This window comes from Eschrichtius robustus, chromosome 15, assembly GCF_028021215.1.
Source record: "Eschrichtius robustus isolate mEscRob2 chromosome 15, mEscRob2.pri, whole genome shotgun sequence".
NCBI classification, from domain to species: domain Eukaryota; kingdom Metazoa; phylum Chordata; class Mammalia; order Artiodactyla; family Eschrichtiidae; genus Eschrichtius; species Eschrichtius robustus.
The window spans coordinates 26,309,756-26,331,227 of NC_090838.1; the positions used below are offsets into that span (position 1 = coordinate 26,309,756).

At 37.1% G+C, this 21,472-nt stretch overlaps 1 protein-coding gene across 4 annotated transcripts in view; it reads left to right on the top strand.

Moving 5' to 3' along the window:
• The window catches only part of BIRC6 (baculoviral IAP repeat containing 6), a 249,345-nt gene that overhangs the window by 224,326 nt on the left and 3,547 nt on the right, over positions 1–21,472 (top strand). For all 4 annotated transcript variants that reach the window (XM_068565174.1, XM_068565175.1, XM_068565176.1 and 1 more), the window contains 4 exons: positions 1,273–1,434; positions 7,460–7,537; positions 14,327–14,515; positions 19,986–20,120. In XM_068565174.1, coding sequence (XP_068421275.1) covers positions 1,273–1,434; positions 7,460–7,537; positions 14,327–14,515; positions 19,986–20,120 — 564 coding nt within the window. The remainder of the gene's footprint in view (positions 1–1,272; positions 1,435–7,459; positions 7,538–14,326; positions 14,516–19,985; positions 20,121–21,472) is intronic.

Consider the following 21,472-nt stretch of genomic DNA (forward strand, 5'->3'; position numbering starts at 1 on the left):
TTGCCTATTGACCACACTTTTCCTTGTTACAAACAGTAGAGCTGATTATTATATGATTGCCTAGGGAAGTATTTTATTGCTAAATGGACCACACAAGTTCAAACTTCTGACTGTTAAGCATTATGCTGTACCTCACATAAAGGATCCCAAGTTGGAGCCCCAAAATGTAAATCAGAGTTGTCACAGAATGGGACTCTAGTACCACTTGCCTCCACGCACAGCTGTTCAGGACCCGAGGCTTTGCTGCTCATGTCTTGTACACTAAATATCTGTTGATTGACTCAAACATAATTCATTAAATAATTCTGACACTCACTGTTGGGTTCTCTGCTATTTTTTGGACTACGAGTAACCCTAAGGGAAACATCACACCTACTGTTCTCTCAGAACCTTTTTATCATAAGTTGTTACATGAAAACATTTATTCCTGTTATCTACTTGTCTCATTATCCCAGAAGAAAATATTTAAAAGTAAGCTATTTTTTGGACTTCCTTGGTGGTGCAGTGGCTGAGAATCTACCTGCCAATGCAGGGGACACAGGTTCGAGCCCTGGTCCGGGAAGATCCCACATGCTGTGGAGCAGCTAAGCCTGTGCGCCACAACTACTGAGCCTATGCTCTAGAGCCTGCGAGCCACAACTACTGAGCCTATGTGCCACAACTGCTAAAGCCTGCGTGCCTAGAGCCCATGCTCTGCATCAAGAGAAGCCACCGCAACGAAGAGTAGCCCCCGCTCGCCTCATCTAGAGAACGCCTGTGCGCAGCAATGAAGACCCAACGCAGCCAAAAATAAATAAATTTATTTTTTAAATGTTAATTTCTTTAAAAAAAATAAGCTATTTCTTAAAACATTAACATGAAGATTTGAAGCAGAAAGTTACTCTCATACCTTTGAGATATGATAATGAATATACCTAGAATCTCAAATTGTTGACAGTAATGTAGAGATCATGAAGGACAGCTCTTAGAAAAAAAGTAACTTAATATTTTAAAAGGTATTTGCTGTTAAGGCAAGCTTTCCTGCTGCCAATTGGGCATCTCTCCTCTTTTTAAAAGCCCAATTTCACCGAAACCAAATCACTTTAATTGTAATTTAAAACCGTTTCCTAGTCCTGTGTATGTTTTTAACTTTTAACTTCATTTTTAACACATTTTGGTAGAGATGTATATAGGATGTAAGAAGATTGTTCTTATTTCATGTTGAATTGTTTTTCTAAATAGTAGCATTTAGGAATAGTAACATAGGCTTTTGTGTTTGTATGTGCATACTAGGTTCTGATAACTGGTCCAGCAGACACTCCTTATGCAAATGGCTGCTTTGAGTTTGATGTCTATTTTCCTCAAGATTATCCCAGTTCACCTCCTCTTGTGAATCTAGAGACGACTGGTGGTCATAGTGTGCGATTCAATCCAAACCTTTATAATGATGGCAAGGTAATGTAATCGCAGTCTTTTGTTTCTAATGCCAAAGTATTGTAACCCAAAGGTTCTTTGTAATTTGAACAGAAATTTTGTTTTAGTTATCTTCTTTTCAAAAGTATGTGAGTTTCTTTGTGTTTCTTTTCCCTGTGTGCAAAGATTAGCCTGAGGAATGAGAGAGAAGGAACCAAAAATGGCAGAAACACAACAGTGTTACAAAGCACTTATAGTCTTAAGGGGTTATTGTGAGGGACTAACTTATTCAACACATTCCTTGGCCAATTGAGAGCTATCTCCACTCAGAAGATAATAGAGCCAGATGCCTGTCTTTGGCATTCACCTTCCTTTACTTTCTATATCTTCAATTCCAGTTATCTTTTCACAAGTGCCTGAAGATACTATCCATGTTTTCTATGATGTGTACCATTGTGAACTTATTTTTAAAGTTTAATTTGTGTTAAAATATTTTATATTTTCTTGTAAGTAGGAAGATACATTCCTGTCTCCACAAAAAAAGTTGATGAAGAGGTATAATAAAAATCATTTCATATGGCAATAAACCTTTAAAAGTTAGATTTAAAAGAATAATCATCACCTTTCAAAGTAATTTTGGACAGTTTGGTGAAATTTCAATAGTAAATTCCATGCTGAGAGTATTCAATGTTTAAAAATTACTAGAAGGTCAGAAGAAATTTCTCGATTTCATAAGCAGACACTTTGATGATGTGAGAATAATAGATGCTTGAAGTTGATCTGGTTTATTAAAGATGGCCCAAGTTTTCCCTTGGTTTTGTCTTCCTATTTTTAAAAGGTGCAGCCTGCCTCAGATCTGTGCTTACAAGTTATCATTTTGTCTTCACCATAAGCTCAAATCACAAAATTGAAATTCATTTTCTGGGTTTATAGTAGGATACTTAACCAGAGGTAAACCTTACTTTGCTGGGGAAAGCAAAGAATAGGTCTTTTATAACTGAGCAAAGTAGACAAAGTAGCAATGTTGACTTTATTCAAGAGAGAGTCTGGAACTTGAATAGAGTTTTAAGTGTAGATGTTAAGAATTATTAAAGAAATTACTTCCTTGGACTTCCCTGGTGGCACAGTGGTTAAGAATCTGCCTGCCAATGCAGGGGACCTGGGTTCAAGCCCTGGTCTGGGAAGATCCCACATGCAGCGGAGCAACTAAGCCTGTGCACCACAACTACTGAGCCTGCGCTCTAGATCCCACAAGCCACAACTACTGAGCCCACATGCCACAACTACTGAAGCCCGCACACCTAGAGCCCGTGCTCTGCAACAAGAGAAGCCACCGCAAGGAGAAGCCTGCGCACCACAACAAAGAGTAGCCCCTCCCCTGCTCGCCGCAACTAGAGAAAGCCCACGTGCAACAACGAAGACCCAATGCAGCCAAAAATAAATAAATAAATAAATTTTTTTATAAGAAATTACTTCCTTAAGACTTACTGGTATAGGGAAGAGGTTTAGGGTTTGAGATTCCAGTACCCTGAATTGTATAGTCTGTTCTATTATACATTGGAACTAACATTTAACCTTGGGATCTAGATCTGTAGTTAGGGAGAAGATCCCTGCCATTGGTAGTCACAGGGATGCTCTAAAAACCAGGTGGGAGAGATTAACCAAGATGGCAGAGTAGAAGGACGTGCTCTCGCTCCCTCTTGCGAGAGCACCAGAATCACAACTGGCTGCTGGACAATCATTGACAGGAAGACCCTGGACTTCACCAAGGAGGATACCCCATGTCCAAGGACAGAGGAGAAGCCACAGTAAGACGGTAGGAGGGGCACAATCAGAGTAAAATCAAATCCCATAACTGCTGGGTGGGTGACTCACAGACTGGCGAACACTTATACCACAGAAGTCCACCCACTGGAGTGAAGGTTCTGAGCCCCACGTCAGGCTTCCCAACCTGGGGGTCCGGCAACGGGAGGAGGAATTCCTAGAGAATCAGACTTTGAAGCCTAGTGGGAATTGATTGCAGGACTTTGACAGGACTGGGGGAAACAGAGACCCCACTCTTGGAGGGCACACACAAAGTAGTGTGCACATCGGGACCCAGGGGAAGGAGCAGTGACCCTGGGGGAGACTGAACCAGACCTACCTGCTGGTGTTGGGGGGTCTCCTGCAGAGGCGGGAGGTGGCTCTGTTTCACCGTGGGGACAAGGACACTGGCAGCGGACGTTCTGGGAAGTGCTCCTTGGTGTGAGCCCTCCCAGAGTCTGCCATTAACCCCACCAAAGAGCCCAGGTAGGCTCCAGTGTTGGGTTGCCTCAGGCAAAACAACCAACAGGGAGGGAGCCCAGCCCCACCCATCAACAGTCAAGTGGATTAAAGTTTTACTGAGCTCTGACCGCCACAGCAACAGTCAGCTCTACCCACCACCAGAGCCTCCCATCAAGCCTCTTAGATAGCCTCAACCACCAGAGGGCAGACAGCAGAAGCAAGAAAAACTACAATCCTGCAGCCTGTGGACCAAAAACCACAGTTACAGAAAGATAGAGAAGATGAAAAGGCAGAGGGCTATGTACCAGATGAAGGAACAAGAAAAAACCCCAGAAAAACAACTAAATGAAGTGGAGATAGGCAACCTTCCAGAAAAAGAATTCAGAATAATGATAGTGAAGATGATCCAGGACCTCGGAATAAGAATGGAGGCAAAGATCGAGAAGATGCAAGAAATGATTAACAAAGACCTAGAAGAATTAAAGAACAAACAAACAGAGATGACCAATACAATAACTGAAATGAAAACTACACTAGAAGGAATCAACAGCAGAATAACTGAGGCAGAAGAACGGATAAGTGACCTGGAAGACAGAATGGTGGAATTCACTGCTGCGGAACAGACTAAAGAAAAAAGAATGAAAAGAAATGAAGACAGCCTAAGAGACCTCTGGGACAACATTAAACGCAACAACATTCGCATTATAGGGGTCCCAGAAGGAGAAGAGAGAGAGAAAGGACCAGAGAAAATATTTGAAGAGATTATAGTCGAAAACTTCCCTAACGTGGGAAAGGAAATAGCCACCCAAGTCCAGGAAGCGCAGAGAGTCCCTTACAGGATAAACCCAAGGAGAAACACGCCGAGACACATAGTAATCAAATTGGCAAAAATTAAAGACAAAGAAAAATTATTGAAAGCAGCAAGGGAAAAACGACAAATAACATACAAGGGAACTCCCATAAGGTTAACAGCTGATTTCTCAGCAGAAACTCTGCAAGCCAGAAGGGAGTGGCGTGATATACTTAAAGTGATGAAAGGGAAGAACCTACAACCAAGATTACTCTACCCGGCAAGGATCTCATTTAGATTTGATGGAGAAATCAAAAGCTTTACAGACAAGCAAAAGCTACGAGAATTCAGCACCACCAAACCAGCTCTACAACAAATGCTAAAGGAACTTCTCTAAGTGGGAAACACAAGAGAAGAAAAGGACCTACAAAAACAAACCCAAAACAATTCAGAAAATGGTCATAGGAACATACGTATCGATAATTACCTTAAACGTGAATGGATTAAATGCCCCAACCAAAAGACATAGACTGGCTGAATGGATACAAAAACAAGACCCATATATATGCTGTCTACAAGAGACCCACTTTAGACCTAGGGACACATACAGACTGAAAGTGAGGGGATGGAAAAAGATATTCCATGCAAATGGAAATCAAAAGAAAGCTGGAGTAGCTATACTCATATCAGATAAAATAGACTTTAAAATAAAGAATGTTACAAGAGACAAGGAAGGACACTACACAATGATCCAGGGATCAATCCAAGAAGAAGATATAACAATTATAAATATATATGCACCCAACATAGGAGCACCTCAATACATAAGGCAACTGCTAACAGCTATAAAAGAGGAAATCGACAGTAACACAATAATAGTGGGGGACTTTAACACCTCACTTACACCAATGGAGAGATCATCCAAAATGAAAATAAATAAGGAAACAGAAGCTTTAAATGACACAATAGACCAGATAGATTTAATTGATATATATAGGACATTCCATCCAAAAACAGCAGATTACACGTTCTTCTCAAGTGCGCACGGAACATTCTCCAGGATAGAGCACATCTTGGGTCACAAATCAAGCCTCAGTAAATTTAAGAAAATTGAAATCATATCAAGCATCTTTTCTGACCACAACGCTATGAGATTAGAAATGAATTACAGGGAAAAAAACGTAAAAAAGACAAACACATGGAGGCTAAACAATACGTTACTAAATAACCAAGAGATCACTGAAGAAATCAAAGAGGAAATCAAAAAATACCTAGAGACAAATGACAATGAAAACACGACGACCCAAAACCTATGGGATGCAGCAAAAGCACTTCTAAGAGGGAAGTTTATAGCTATACAAGCCTATCTAAAGAAACAAGAAAAATCTCAAGTAAACAATCTAACCTTACACCTAAAGAAACTAGAGAAAGAAGAACAAACAAGACCCAAAGTTAGCAGAAGGAAAGAAATCATAAAGATCAGAGCAGAAATAAATGAAATAGAAACAAAGAAAACAATAGCAAAGATCAATAAAACTAAAAGCTGGTTCTTTGAGAAGATAAACAAAATTGAGAAGCCATTAGCCAGACTCATCAAGAAAAAGAGGGAGAGGACTCAAATCAATAAAATCAGAAATGAAAAAGGAGAAGTTACAGCAGACACCGCAGAAATACAAAGCATCCTAAGAGACTACTACAGGCAACTTTATGCCAATAAAATGGACAACCTGGAAGAAATGGACAAATTTTTAGAAAGGTGTAACCTTCCAAGACTGAACCAGGAAGAAACAGAAAATATGAACAGACCAATCACAAGTAATGAAATTGAAACTGTGATTAAAAATCTTCCAACAAACAAATGTCCAGGACCAGATGGCTTCACAGGTGAATTCTATCAGACATTTAGAGAAGAGCTAACACCCATCCTTCTCAAACTCTTCCAAAGAATTGCAGAGGAAGGAACACTCCCAAACTCATTCTATGAGGCCACCATCACCCTGATACCAAAACCAGACAAAGACACTACAAAAAAAGAAAATTACAGACCAATATCACTGATGAATATAGATGCAAAAATCCTCAACAAAAAAAAAAAAAAAACAAACCAGGTGGGATGGTATGTCTGATAGTGCTTCAAATGATAATTCACAAAACTGTTCAGATACAAGTCTTTTAAAATTATTAATGAATTTATCTACTAAACAAATTGATGTATTTTACATTATTGTTTTCACAGAGCATTAAAAGAATAGCAAGGAGATGGACTTCTCTGCTTTTTTAAGGACCACTTATTTTCCAAATCTGTTGCCCATTACATGAAATTATTAGTTTACAAATACAGATAACATGTCCCTGGTTCTCTTTTTCCCGGAGCGACTATTGACCTGTGTTTGGCAGATGCTTTGAGTTCATTCTTGCTCTTTGAGTGAACAAATAACTAACGCGTCTTCAAATTTGTTCCGAGGAACTCTGGGGATCCTCAAGACCCTTCAGGGAATCTGCAGGGTCCTCCCCTTTCCCACTTCATGTTTGCATGAGGCCACGTTTTATTCATACATTTCAACCAAAGCAATATATAACAACAAATCGAATGTAGAGGCAGGTATGAAATCAAGATCTCTTCTATTAAACTATAACCCATTTTCAAAATTTACAGAACTTTGAAAGAGATTTTCTTAAATGTAAAACAATACCACTTTTCCTCACCAAAATTTTTGTTGTTGTTGTTTGGAAAAGAGTTATTTTTCATTAAAAAATATGTTATTTGTATTAATGTATAATAGCTGCTAACTCATTTTTCATTATGAAGAAATTGTAATGCCACACAGATTTGGATCACATTTGAAGATACCAGTTTGTTTTAACAGACCAACCCTTAGGGTTTTCTGCGGGGGGCATAAAACTGAGATACTTTGACACAATAACATTTCAATTTTATTTCTAGTTCCGGCAGTTTACTTTTAAAAGGCACTCCTTTCAATTCTGTTTATACTTTTCCCCCTTCTTCCTCAGGTTTGTTTAAGCATCTTAAATACATGGCATGGAAGACCAGAAGAGAAGTGGAATCCTCAGACCTCAAGCTTTTTGCAAGTAAACAAATTTCTCTTACAGTTTCACTTAGAAAATAAGGAACCATCTTGGTTTAAGAACATTTTTTTTTAGCGACCAAGAATAAACATAGTAAACCATAAAAAATAAGCTAGATTGATAGGAAGTACATATTAAATAGCTTATAGGTGAGCAGTTAGTACAATGGAGTTATAGCTCATTTTGAGTTTAGAATCTTAAGTTAGGACATTAGAATTTTCTTTTTGTCAAAATTCCCTTTTAAAAAATCCCTAACTTGCCTTAAAGTACACTCTGGTGCAACAAGATCAGGCAACACAGATTAGCCTCTTCCACCTCCCAGTCACTATAAGGCTCAAACTCAGGTGAGTAGAATTTAATAACTACTAGTGTTACATATCTCTCCACACATGACATGGTTCTTCTGTAATCTAGTTAATAATGGGACTCGGTGCTTCCCTGGTGGCGCAGTGGTTAAGAATCCACCTGCCAGTGCAGGCGACACAGGTTCGACCCCTGGTCCGGGAAGATCCCCCGTGCTGCGGAGCAACTAAGCCTGTACGCCACAACTACTGAGCCTGTGCTCTAGAGCCCGTGGGCCACAACTACTGAGCCTGCGCTCCTAGAGCCCGTGCTCTGCAACAAGAGAAGCCACCCCAATGAGAAGCCCTCCCACTGCAATGAAGAATAGCCCCCTGCTTGCTGCAACTAGAGAAAGCCCGCGTGCAACAACGAAGACCCAACACAGCCAAAAATAAAATAAATAAAATAAATAAATTTAAAAATAAAAATTAAAAAAATAATGGGTCTCATCTGAGGTTTAGAAGTACTGTCCTGGAATTCATAAAACTTGGGATTTGCCATTCTTATTTTGCAGAGCACTTAACACACATGTTTCATAGTCTTGAATTTTTTAAGTTAGTTTTCACAGGCCGTTTGAGTACATAAAATAAAATGTTATATAGTATCCCATCAAATTTTTTTTGCTGATGCTTTATCTTAATAGTTCAGAATTCCAGCAAAGAGACAGACATATTAATAATAGGAATTAAAACTTTGTTGCTTGATCATTGAGGAAACAAATCACTGTTGCTGCATAATAGTTTAAACTCACATTTGCAGTTTAGTGTTTATTTTAAGAAAGACCACCATAAATTATCCCCAGGTAAGACTGTTAAAGTTGACCTACCTTGAAAGGATTCTTTTCCTATATTCTTATATTGAATTAGGTAAAAGAGATATGAAAAATCATTCTTTAGGATGTGACTTTTTTAGGTTCTCTGAAAAGACCTTGAAGCAGCCCCATGAATTAAAGAAATAGTACTGTAATACAAGTTTTTCCTTTGTGCTAATATGGAGACTCAAGAAAAACAGAGATTATATGATTCATGCAAAGTAACTAAGGAAGTTACTAGAATGTTCCCCCAAGTAACTATAATACTTCTTCATTTGAGAAATGATTATGTAGGGGGAGGGATAAATTAGGAGTTTGGGATTAGCAGCTATAGGCTACTATATATAAAATAGATAAACAACAAGGTCCTACTGTATAGCACAGGGATCTATATTCAATATCTTGTAATAACCTATAATGGAAAAGAATATGAAAAGAATATATGTATTCACTTTGCTGTACACCAGAAACTAACACAACATTGTAAATCACCTATACTTCAATTTAAAAAACTAAAAAAGAAATGATTGTCAATTCTAGTTCAAAAACCTTAAAATATTTTTCTACATGTATGTTACTCTTGTCAACAGAAACTATTTTTATGATGAGTTTTACTCTGAAAGGAAACTCAGAGATATCCTGTTTTTCATGAAGTAAATTAGACTTACCTGAGAATTGGAATCAATTTTTGAAATTTTTGTTGGATTTATGTAGTTTTAAAAATAAATTTACAGTTTTCAAAGTTTTTTAGTTTAAAATTGGATTTGCTTTTAACTTTTATATTATCTGTATGTCTAATATATACCAAAAATGCTATGAAATAAAGAAACTTATTCTGAAGTGTTTAAATTTTACAACTTTGAAAACTTACTACACGTAAAGTATGATCTTTTCTGTATTTTCCCTTTAAGGTTTTTTGTCATATACATAGTTTACATAGTCATAATTAACATAGTAGATAATTATTTGTATATTGCTTTGTTCACCTAACATTAGAGCATATCCATCTTCCCAGTTTACAATTTTATAATTTGTAAATGCTATGTAATAATCTTTTGAGTTCATATAGTATAATTGAACTATTTCACCACTGTTGACTAAATATTTCACTTTTATTATTTTAGTTTTACAAATAATACCATTATTATATGACTTTCTTTACATTTTAGATGGTTTACTGAATATAGATTTCCAGATCTGTGACAAAATTGACTTGAGCAAGAACAAGAGAGGCTATATCTTTTCTGTGGCAAGAGTGAATCGCCTTGTTTTCTCCAGATCTTAGGGGAAAACTTTCAGTCTTTCCGCATTGAGTGTGATAATAGCTGTGGATTTTTCATAAATTCCCTTCATCATGTTGAGGACATTCCCCTCTACTAGTTTCTTGAGTATTTTTTTTTTTAACATCTTTATTGGAGTATAATTGCTTTACAATGGTGTGTTAGTTTCTGCTTTATAACAAAGTGAATCCGTTATACATATACATATGTTCCCATATCTTCCCTCTTGCGTCTCCCTCCCTCCCACCCTCCCTATCCCACACCTCTAGGTGGTCACAAACCACCAAGCTGATTTCCCTGTGCTATGCGGCTGCTTCTCACTAGCTATCTATTTTACGTTTGGTAGTGTATATATGAGTATTTTTAACATGAACAGTTGTTGGATTTTGTCAAATGCTTTTTCTGCATCTATTGAAATGATTGTATTATTCTTATTTTTTATTCTATTAATATGATGTATTAATTTTTTAATATAAACCAACTTTGCTTTCCTGGGATAAAGCTCAGTTGGTTATGGTGTGTAATTCTTTTTGTATGTAACTGGATTGTTTGCTAGTGTGTGTATATATATATATATATATGTATATATATATATAGGCCATGCTGAGCGGCTTGCAGGTTCTTAGTTCCCCAACCAGGGATTGAACCCGGGCCCAGGCAGTGAAAGCGCCAAGTCCTAACCACTGGACCGCCAGGGAAGTCCCAGTTTGCTAGTATTTTTCTTGAGGATTTTTGTATCCATATTTCTAAGAAGTATTGGCCTGTATTTTTTTTGTGTGTTATACTGCTTTATAAACATCATACTAGAAACAAATGCATCTAGGTGGGAACACATTGCCCTTTGTTGTCTATTAGATTCGTTCTTCAGAGGCAGACTACAGAGGCTTAGGAAAAATTACTTAATTTCTTTACTTTTTAAATTTTATTTATTCTTGGCTGCGTGGGGTCTTTGTTGCTGCGCACGGGCTTTCACTAGTTGTGGCGAGCGGGAGCTACTCTTTGTTGCGGTGCGCAGGCTTCTCATTGCGCTGGCTTCTCTTGTTGCGGAACACAGGCTCTAGGCGCTTGGGCTTCAGTAGTCGTGGCACACAGGCTCAGTAGTTGTGGCTTGTGGGCTCTAGAGCGCAGGCTCAGTAGTTGTGACGCACGGGCTTAGTTGCTCCGCGGCATGTGGGATCTTCCCAGACCAGGGCGCGAACCCGTGTCCCCTGCATTGGCAGACGGATTCTTAATCACTGTGCCACCAGGGAATTCCCATATGTGACTGGTTTTTAATGTTGCTATAATCTACCTAAAATACATATTAATGCCTTATGAATAGTTTGTTCCAGTTGGATGTTAATAAAGCTGTCATGTGCAAGAGGAGTTAAACATATTTAATGTCACATAATTAACCATTTATAAATATATTTATAATATAATAATATATAAATACTACCATTTTTCTTAAAATGGAAAGTTCTGGAAATCAGCCACTGATTATAGTTCTACTCAATAGCAGCATAATTTTCCATAGAGGAGGATACTTACTATTTTGAAAGGCTAAAAACATTTTTAACTAAGACTGTTTCTTTCCATTACCCTAAACAAGTTATTAGTTTGTATAACATAGTTTCTTGTTGCAGATATTTTGGATTGTATACTCTGTACTTTCCTGTGTTTGAAATATCTATAATAAAAATTTTTAACATACCAGACCAGGTCAAAGAATTAAATCTTCTGACAAGTTATAATTTGAAAATAAAGGCATTCATAGGAGGCAAGATTGCGGACTGGTTATGGCCTGGTAGGGTTAAAATTTTTGTTTGACACAGACAGTGAAAGGAAGCTGTTATATGGTTCTTGATTTAGGCAGCCTCTGAATAAACTGTACTGAGAACATCTTGCAGTTTTGTGGATGCTAACATACAGCTGAAGAGGAGAGGGACTGTAAATTCAGCCTATGAATAAAAGCTTTTTTGACTCTTGACTTTATGAAAATGTCAAAGAACTGACTAAGAATTGGTGAACTTACACTATGGAATGAAAATATATTCTGTTTATTATTAAGTATAACTTATATATATAGTATATTATGGTACGTAATAGATATTTTTCTGTTAATTACCAACTCATTTTCAAGTCATTCTAAGGAAACACTTTAGCCAGATGTGGCTATGAGGAATATTGGTTTTTTTTGGTTTGTTTGTTTTTTGGTTTGATCCAGGGAGCTCTTTTAATTAAACTTTGTTGATCAAAATGGAACTCATGCTGACTGCTTTTTTGCATATCCCTATTACATAAGTTAAAATATATTGTTTTTAGAGTAGAAGTGATTTTGTTTTGCATTTTGCTATCTTCTGGATGTATGCTGTCATTTTCACTCCACGAAAGAATAGCTATTGTGTATTAATTACACTTAATGAGCCCTACTGTTTTACACCCCTCAACCCCTTATTTAATTCTCACAGTCATCCTGTAATGTAAGTAGGTATTATTTCTATTTACAGACGACCAAAAAATGGATTCTGAGGGGATAAAGTTATTCTGCTTACCTTGGTCTCTCTGACCTCAAAACATAGTGTTTCTCAGAGTTAGATAAATCCTATTAATTTAGAATATTGAAAATCAAATCCTTTTAAAAAAAGAGAAATCCTCTTCCCAAGGATTTATTTACTGGCTTTTCATGGGAGTGTTTTATGGGCTGCAATAAAGTGTGCTGTGAAATAAAATGAGTAAGTAGGTCAGATAATTCAAGGCTCCAGAAATTCCATAAAATGAATATTTTGACTCCTAAATAGCTGAGTTCACCAAAGAAAAATAAAGTGGCATTTATATATTTCCTAAAAGGTACATGTTTAAAAAGTAAATAGAAGATGCCCATAAAATGTAAATAATAATGTCACCCAGTGATAAAAGAGCACGTGTTATAAATTATACTTTGAATTTAATTCCAAGAAATACCAATCTCTGCTAATTTATTTGTTATCAAATGCAGATGTTATAGTTCAATTTTTTTAGCAGACAACGTTAAACTCAAATTTATTTCTCAAATGTAGTTTTCTTTGTTCTATACACAAAGCATCTATTTTTCATTTCCTGTATATAGTTTAGCTCTTTTAAAAAACCAAATGTGTTATGAATCTGAAGTAGTTTGTAAATTGTTTGAATCTCCAGCTGCTTGAGATTTATAAAATTATATTTTGTCTCAAAGGAGGTGAGGTTAAGTAAGTAACTGAATCCTATGTTACCAAATTTCTTTCTCCGCCTTTGTAGATAATGGGAATATACCCTACTCATATAAGAGGAAGATTATTTAAAAGGGAAGAGGAAAGGAACTAACAAATATGCCCTGGAAGATTATTTCAGAAGTGTCAGATTTGAGTTGGGGGAAAGTATATAGCCAAGGGAAATCACTTTCCTTTAGTGATATATTTAGTTTCAGTAAGTTTAAAAATTATGAGATCTTTGCCTCAGAATTATACAGGTTAATTTTTTTTTTCTGTAGTTGACCTTGGCCTCAGTAACATGGTTACTTCAGGTCATATTTAACTTTGTGTATTCCTAGGTCATATATTTCAGGTTCAAGTTTCCATTTTTTAAATTTTTTAAGAAAATATATCCCTTGACTTCTAAGGTGCATATCCTTGATGTTGTTTAATCATCTTTCCTAATGAAAATGCAACTGCTGCTAATTGTTTTTCATTTATGAAGTGGGCAGATTATAGCTAATATTTTCCTGCCTCCAAAGATGTCATATTAGCCAGTTATATAAGTATATTAGCAAGCAGTACTATATTAACTAAGAGTGAACTCTCAATATTGGTTATATCTAGAGAAACAGACCTTCTGGTATGTAAGTAGGGGGTCAGAGGTGGTCTTAGAGCCATGTCATCTTGCCATTGAAAGCTTCTGGTAATATTTTTGTGATACCGTGAAAGTAAATTTTCCTTGGAATGAAAGTAAAGACTGCGTCATGTGTAGTTTTCCTTACAGGTGAGTATTGTTAGGAGTACATTGTTAGCTTTATGCCCTTTAAGAGTAAGGACAGTTCGAGCAAAATGATGTCTAAATTGGTATGGGATGTTGATAAGCAAGTGTTTTTTTTAGTAGTTTCAGGAAATAGGATCTTCATACCTATTTTTCTCTTTCAAGGATTCAAAACATATATATAAATATTATATAAGATTCTACTGTACCTATTTTCATTTTGCTCTAATAATAAAGTATTTCAGTGTCAATTATTAACATCAATTTTATGGTGATAAAATTATGTGGAAGCACATATTAAAAGGCACTCCTAGTTGATAAAGCAAGGTATTAGTTTACTGGTAGTAAAAATGTCCTACCATAACTATTCTTTATTTCTTTGGTTCTCAGGTGTTGGTGTCTGTTCAGTCCCTTATATTAGTAGCTGAGCCTTATTTTAATGAACCAGGATATGAACGGTCTAGAGGCACTCCCAGTGGCACACAGAGTTCTCGAGAATATGATGGAAACATTCGACAAGCAACGGTTAAGTGGGCAATGCTAGAACAAATCAGAAACCCTTCACCATGTTTTAAAGAGGTATGTTTAATAAAATTAATGAAATACTTTATTAAAGACATAATAGGGTATAGTTTAGGTATTATACTTCCCTTTATATCTGTGGTATACTAAAGTTTACTCTTGTTTTTAGTCATGAAAAATCAGTAGTAATATAGTACAGAGGAATTTTTTAAACCATTTACTTCCTAAAAGGCATCTGACTATATTTTTGGACAGTTTTATTAATTCTTTATTTTTCATGGCTACCGTTCTACTAGCATACTGTGCTAGTTATGTTAGTATATGCTAGAATATGTTACTAAAATATTCTTCATAAAAATATTCTTTTTTATTAGAGATTAAGATACTTTCTGGTTGTCTTGCAAATAGAAACTTTGCCCTTATACTAATATCTGTGTGTGAAATTGAAGAAAAAGACATTTTCTTTTCTTTAGGAAAAGTTGAACTTAGTTTCTGAAACCAGTCTTGATACTGTCACGTGCTTTCATTTTACCACATCCGGAAGTGTGGTTCTTTTCCTGTACTTAGTTATCTCTCCTTAGTCTGCCTAAAATATGATTGTATTTTTCACTTGTCACATCAGATTACTTCATCACATCTTACTTTAACTCTGTCATGAAACATTTTTCTTTCCTAAATTGTTTCCCTTGATCATTAGTTTCTTAGGTTGTGCTAGAAACACAACACTTTACAGGAAGAATTGGCATATTTACCTGATAGAAAATTGGTCTTTAATACCGTTAAGCAAATATTATGTGTGAACTCTATGTAGCATCGTACGCGAAGCTCTCCTCATTAAATAGTATCGATGAATATACTCTGAAGGAATGTAAAAGCGTTTCTTCCTTTTGTTATTACTAAATGAATTTGCACTTTGAATGACATAGTTGGGTATTTTACTTTTGCAAAGGCTTGTATTCAAGGCTGTGGGTAATTACTTTTCCTAATATTACAGGAAATACAAACATGCATTTCTTTGTACTCTTAAGCATAATGTTCTGTCCCTTTTCAAGTTTGGGTTACTCACATTAAGTAATTCATTTGGCAGCCGTGTGGAATATCAGCTGTTACTAGGTACCGCCCTAAGGTACTCTGAACTCAAGGAAAAGTGAAAGTCAGTTCCTGCCCTTGATAAACTTACATTCCTTCTGTTTGTATCATAAATTAATTTCTCAGTGCCCTTAAGACTCAAATAATGTATCCAGATATGTAAACTACTTGACAAGTCTACTAGAATGTATAATAAGCACCTCAAACTTAACACTGCAAAACTGCACTCTTGATTCTTCCTTCCTTTCTTCTCTCAGTAAAAGCACCATGGTCTAAACCCAAAACCCTAACCACGTGGGGCTTCATTCTTTTACTCACATACCACATTCAGTCTGTTGACAAATTTCGCTCCACCATTCAAAGCATAACCAAACTTTGATGATAAAATATATTTTCGCAGTGACCAACAAGGGCTTAATTTCCAAAATATACAAACAGCTCATACAGCTCAATAACAAAAAAACAACCCAGTCAAAAAAATGGGCAGAAGACCTAAAGAGACATTTCTCCAAAGAAGGCATAGAGATGGCCAAGAAGCATATGAAAAGATGCCTAGCATTGCTAATTATTAGAGAAGTGCAAATCAGAACTACAGTTGGGTACCACCTCACACTGGTCAGAGTGGCCATCATCAAAAAATCTACAAATAACAATGCTGGAGAGCGTGTGGAGAAAAGGGAACCCTCCTACACTGTTGGTGGGAATGTAAATTGCTGCACCCACTATGGAAAACAGTGTGGAGGTTCCTTAAAAAACTAAAAATAGAGTTGCCATATGATCCAGCAATCCCACTCCTGGGCATATACCCTGAGAAAACCATAATTCAAAAAGATACATGCAGGGCTTCCCTGGTGGCGCAGTGGTTAAGAATCCGCCTGCCAATGCAAGGTGCACGGGTTCCAGCCCTGGTCCGGGAAGTTCCCACATGCCGTGGGGCAACGATGCCTGTGCGCCACAACTGCTGAGCCTGCGCTCTAGAACCTGCAGACCTAGAGCCCATGCTCCGCAACAAGAAAAGCCACTGCAGTGAGAAGCCCGTGCACCACAACGAAGAGTAGCGCCCGCTCGCCACAACTAGAGAAAGCCCCACGCACAGCAACGAAGACCTAATGCAGCCAAAAATAAATAAATAAATTAAAAAAAAAAAAGATACATGCACCCCAATGTTCACGGCCACACTATTCACAATAGCCAAGACATGGAAGCAACCTAAATGTCCATTGATAGATGAATGGATAAAGATGTGGTATATATGCAATGGAATACTACTCACCCATAAAAAAAAATGAAATAATGCCATATGCAGCAACAAGGATGGACCTAGAGATTATCATACTAAGTGAAGCAAGTCAGAGAAAGACAAATAACCATATGATGTCACTTATATGTGGAATCTAACTGAACTTAAATCTAAAATGAACTTATTTACAAAACAGAAGCAGACTCACAGACACAGAAAACAAACTTATGGTTACCAAAGGGGAAAGGGGGTGGGGGAGGGATAAAGTAGGAGTTTGGAATTAGCAAATACAAACTACTATATATAAAATAGATAAACAACAAGGTTCTACCATATAGTACAGGGAACTATATTCAGTGTTCTGTAATAAATCATAATGGAAAAGAATATGTATGTATATGTGTAACTGAATTACTTTGCTGTATCCAGAAACGGACACAACATTGTAAATCAACTATACTTCAATTAATTAATTAATTAATTAACTAACTAATTAATTAATTAATTAAATCTTCACCATGGCCAGCCTATTTCAAGCTCCCATTACCGGGACTTCCCTGGTGGCGCAGTGATTAAGACTGCGCTGCCAATGCGGGGGCCCAGGTTTGATCCCTGGTCAGGGAACTAGATCCCACATGCATGCTGCAACTAAGGAGCCAGCAAGCCACAACTAAGCAGCCCTCCTGCCGCAACTAAGACCCGGCACAGGGACTTCCCTGGTAGCACATGGGTTAAGAATCTGCCTGCCAACTCAGGGGACACGGGTTCGATCCCTGGTCCGGGAAGATCCCTCATGCCGTGGAGCAACTAAGCCCCTGCACCACAACTAGTGAGCCTGCACTCTAGAGCCCGCGAGCCACAACTACTGAGCCTGCATGCCACGACTACTGAGCCCGCATGCCACGACTACTGAAGCCCACACATCTAGAGCCCATGCTCCGCAACAAGAGAAGCCACCACAATGAGAAGCCCATGCACCACAACGAAGAGTAGCCCCTGCTCCCCACAACTAGAGAAAGCCCACGTGCAACAATGAAGACCCAACGCAGCCAAAAATAAATAAATAAATTTATTTATTTAAAAAAAAAAAAAGACCTGGCACAACCAAATAAATAAATAAATATTTTTTAAAAACCAAACAAACAAAAAATCAAGCTACCATTACCTATTGCTTGAATTGTTGAAGTAGTTTTCTGATTTCGCTGCTTCCACTTTGTCCTTGTACAATGGTTCTCCACGCGTAATCAGATCATCTCACTCCATTGACTTCCCATTAAATGAAGAGGAAAACACAGAGTCCTTACCGTAGCCTTCAAAACTCTGCATTGTCTGGCTCCTGTCTGCCTATCCTTCAGCATCTCTAAGAGTTCAAAGACTTTTGATACCAAATGTTAGGTTGTGGAACAACTGGAGCTCTGATATATCAATAGTTTCTAACATATCAATACTTTCAGGTAATAAGCTTAATATATGCTTTATGACTAGCAATTCCATTCCTTGGTATATGCTCAATAGCAGTTGTGTACATGTTGGGTGTAGAGAATGTTCATAACATTGCCAAAAATTGGAAACACTCTGATCAGCAGAATGAATGGAGAAATTATGGAATTTTCATAAAGTGGAATACAGCAGTGTAAATGAGTGAACTCCTTCACACATTAAGATGGACAAATATCATAAACACAATAAAGAGCATAAGAAGCCAGGCACAAGAGTACTTTCTATATGATTCTATTTATAAAAGTTCAAAACTGAGTTAAACTCATACTTAAAGAAGTTAGTATAGTGTATACTTTTGGATGAGGGTTAATGGTAAGAAGTAGCACAAGGGGGTCTTCCGGCGTGCTTGGTAATGTTATGTTTCTTATCTAAGTAGAGGTTGTTTTCTTGTGTTCACTGTGGGAAAATGCGTTCAGTTATACACATGATTTGGGCACTTTTCTGTATATGTTAAACGTCAGTTTTTAAATGTATTGAAAGAAATTTGTAAGTATACACAGTCAGTCAGTGTAATTTGTTGGTTCATGCTTAAAGTTTTGTTTTGTTTTCTGGAAGAATACACTGCTAACACAGGGGACTCAGAGTGGGGACATGACTTTTACAAAAAGGAAATAAGTATAATTTGAAACAATAATTCTTTCTCATCTTTTAGAACCTAGCTCACATTAAAGGGGTACCCCTTGTCCATGAATGCTTTTCTGATTTTCCCAATCAGTTGTGGCCTGCTACTTTTTTAATGTCATGGGATTTGTTTTTGTTTTTTATTGTTGTTGTTTTGTATTTTTCAAAACGTATCTTTTTCTTGTGCACTCATCTCCCATCTTATTCTGTGGTTATCATGGTTCTTCGTGTCAGGTTGTTTCGTACTCATTTTTGTATCCCTGTATGCATCAAACTCAATAACTTATTGGTGTTTTATGTCCGTTCCCAGTTTTTCCTAATGATTTTTCCCCTGTAGGTATTATTGCCTTTTCTTTAGAGGAGACAAGCTCATTGGGCAATGTAGTAAGTAGCTCACCCAGAGTACAGAATAATAATTCCAAAATGATCTATTTTCTAACTTAAATTTGTCAAAAATAGACTTTTACTACATACACAGAAATTTCACTCAGTTTTTCAAAGAAAGAATTTTAAAAATCTGAAATGTAAAGCACATTTATCACAAGGAGTTAAACATCATAAAATAAAATCTTGTTCGTAAGTTAACCAGAAGACAAAATTAAGAGAGTAATAATGTTGCCTATTTTGGGCTATGTTCTGATTTCTGTGCGAATGCCTGTGATTGAGAATCTCTTTACTCTACTAAGTGTTCTTTGAGTTCTCTTTGAAAGATAGAAATTGACAGTTTTTCTGTTGTCAATACTTTTTCTCCTGGTTATTCATTTATTTACATTTGCCTTCTGACTCTATTGTTTTGTAGATGTCTTATGTTCTCTGGATAGGATTAACTACTGACATGTCTGAGTGGGATTGGGCATTATTTTCTGCTTATAGAACTGGGTATTTCAACACAAGTCATCTGATGTCATAATCCTGATTCTTCCCTGTTAATAATGTAGAGTGTTCACCACATTGAGTTTTGTGCAGAGGAAAAAAATGTCATGTCTTTTAAATTTCATGTTTTTGTAATGCCACATACTTTGTCTTTTAAATTCTGACCCGATCACATTTTGTTCTCTTGCTTGGTTTATTCTTAAGGTTATACATAAACATTTTTACTTGAAAAGAGTTGAGATCATGGCCCAGTGTGAGGAGTGGATTGCAGACATCCAGCAGCACAGCAGTGATAAGCGGGTAGGCAGGACCATGTCTCACCATGCAGCAGCTCTCAAGGTGAGTAACCCTCCCTAACAGGAGCCTTGTCAGTGGCTTTAAAAGAAGAGTCATATATTCACTGACAGAACCGTGAGGACCGCTAGAAAGAAACATTAAATTTATTAAGTTCAGAGGTTACCCAAAAGTCTATAGAAAAGATACATTCCTTTTGACAATGAAGTGACAGTTCCTAAAATTAAAAATGAGTATGGGGGCTGAGCCAACAGAGTTTCATAGACTTGTTTGACAACGATGGCCACAAAATGTGCTCCGTGACAGTTTGCATTAGCTTTTCCCTGAGCCTCTTACCTTCCAGAATTTTATTACTTGGAGTAATGAGGGAGGTGGTAGCTGCAGAGCCTCCAACAGCTGATAGGTGTGGAAGCGTCTGTGATACAATCCTGTTTTGGGGGAGGTGAGATGTTGTTTTCCACTTGGGCGTTCACAGAATGGAAATGTAGTACATGATGGTTTTGGAGATTTTTTTTTTTTTTTTTTTTATGTGGGAATCATACCTTCAAAGGTCACCCTTTTTTCCCTGCCTTGGGAGATATCTGTCTTTACTCACCTCTGTTCCTTTTATCCTCCACTGATTATGGTCATCTCTACTGGCTCCTTTCCTTCTAACTTTAAAAGTATCTTCACTGAAAATGATTAGATGATAATGATAAGGATTTATTAGTTTTTTTAATTGGTGAGTTTTTTTAATGTCCCTATTTTTCAGGTTACATACAGAAATATTTATGAATGTAAAGCCATACAATATCTGGGGTTTGCTTCAAAACAAAATGAGAAAAGTGGTGGGGATATAGATGAAAGAAGACTAGCTCTGAGTTGATAAAATGTTGAAGCTCGGTGATAGATTCATTGGAGTTTATTTTATATTCTGCTTACTTCTGTATATGTTTGAGATTTTCCATTATAAAAACCTTTAAAAAGAAAATTTTTTTTCTCCTTACATTTGCATCCCCTTAAGCTAGTTTTATTTTGCCCCTGTTATTATAAAAATGTTTCTCTCCTTTTACTACAAAAACTAGAGCTGTTAACACTTTTGCCTCCATTTTTATTTTTATTTATTTTATTTATTTATTTATTTATTTTTATTTTTTGGTTGTGTTGGGTCTTCGTTTCTGTGCGAGGGCTTCCTCTAGTTGCGGCGAGCGGGGGCCACTCTTCATCGCGGTGCGCGGGCCTCTCAGTTGTCGTGGCCTCTCTTGTTGCGGAGCACAAGCTCCAGACGCGCAGGCTCAGCAGTTGTGGCTCACGGGCCTAGTTGCTCCGCGGCATGTGGGATCTTCCCAGACCAGGGCTCGAACCTGTGTCCCCTGCATTAGCAGGGAGATTCTCAACCACTGCGCCACCAGGGAAGC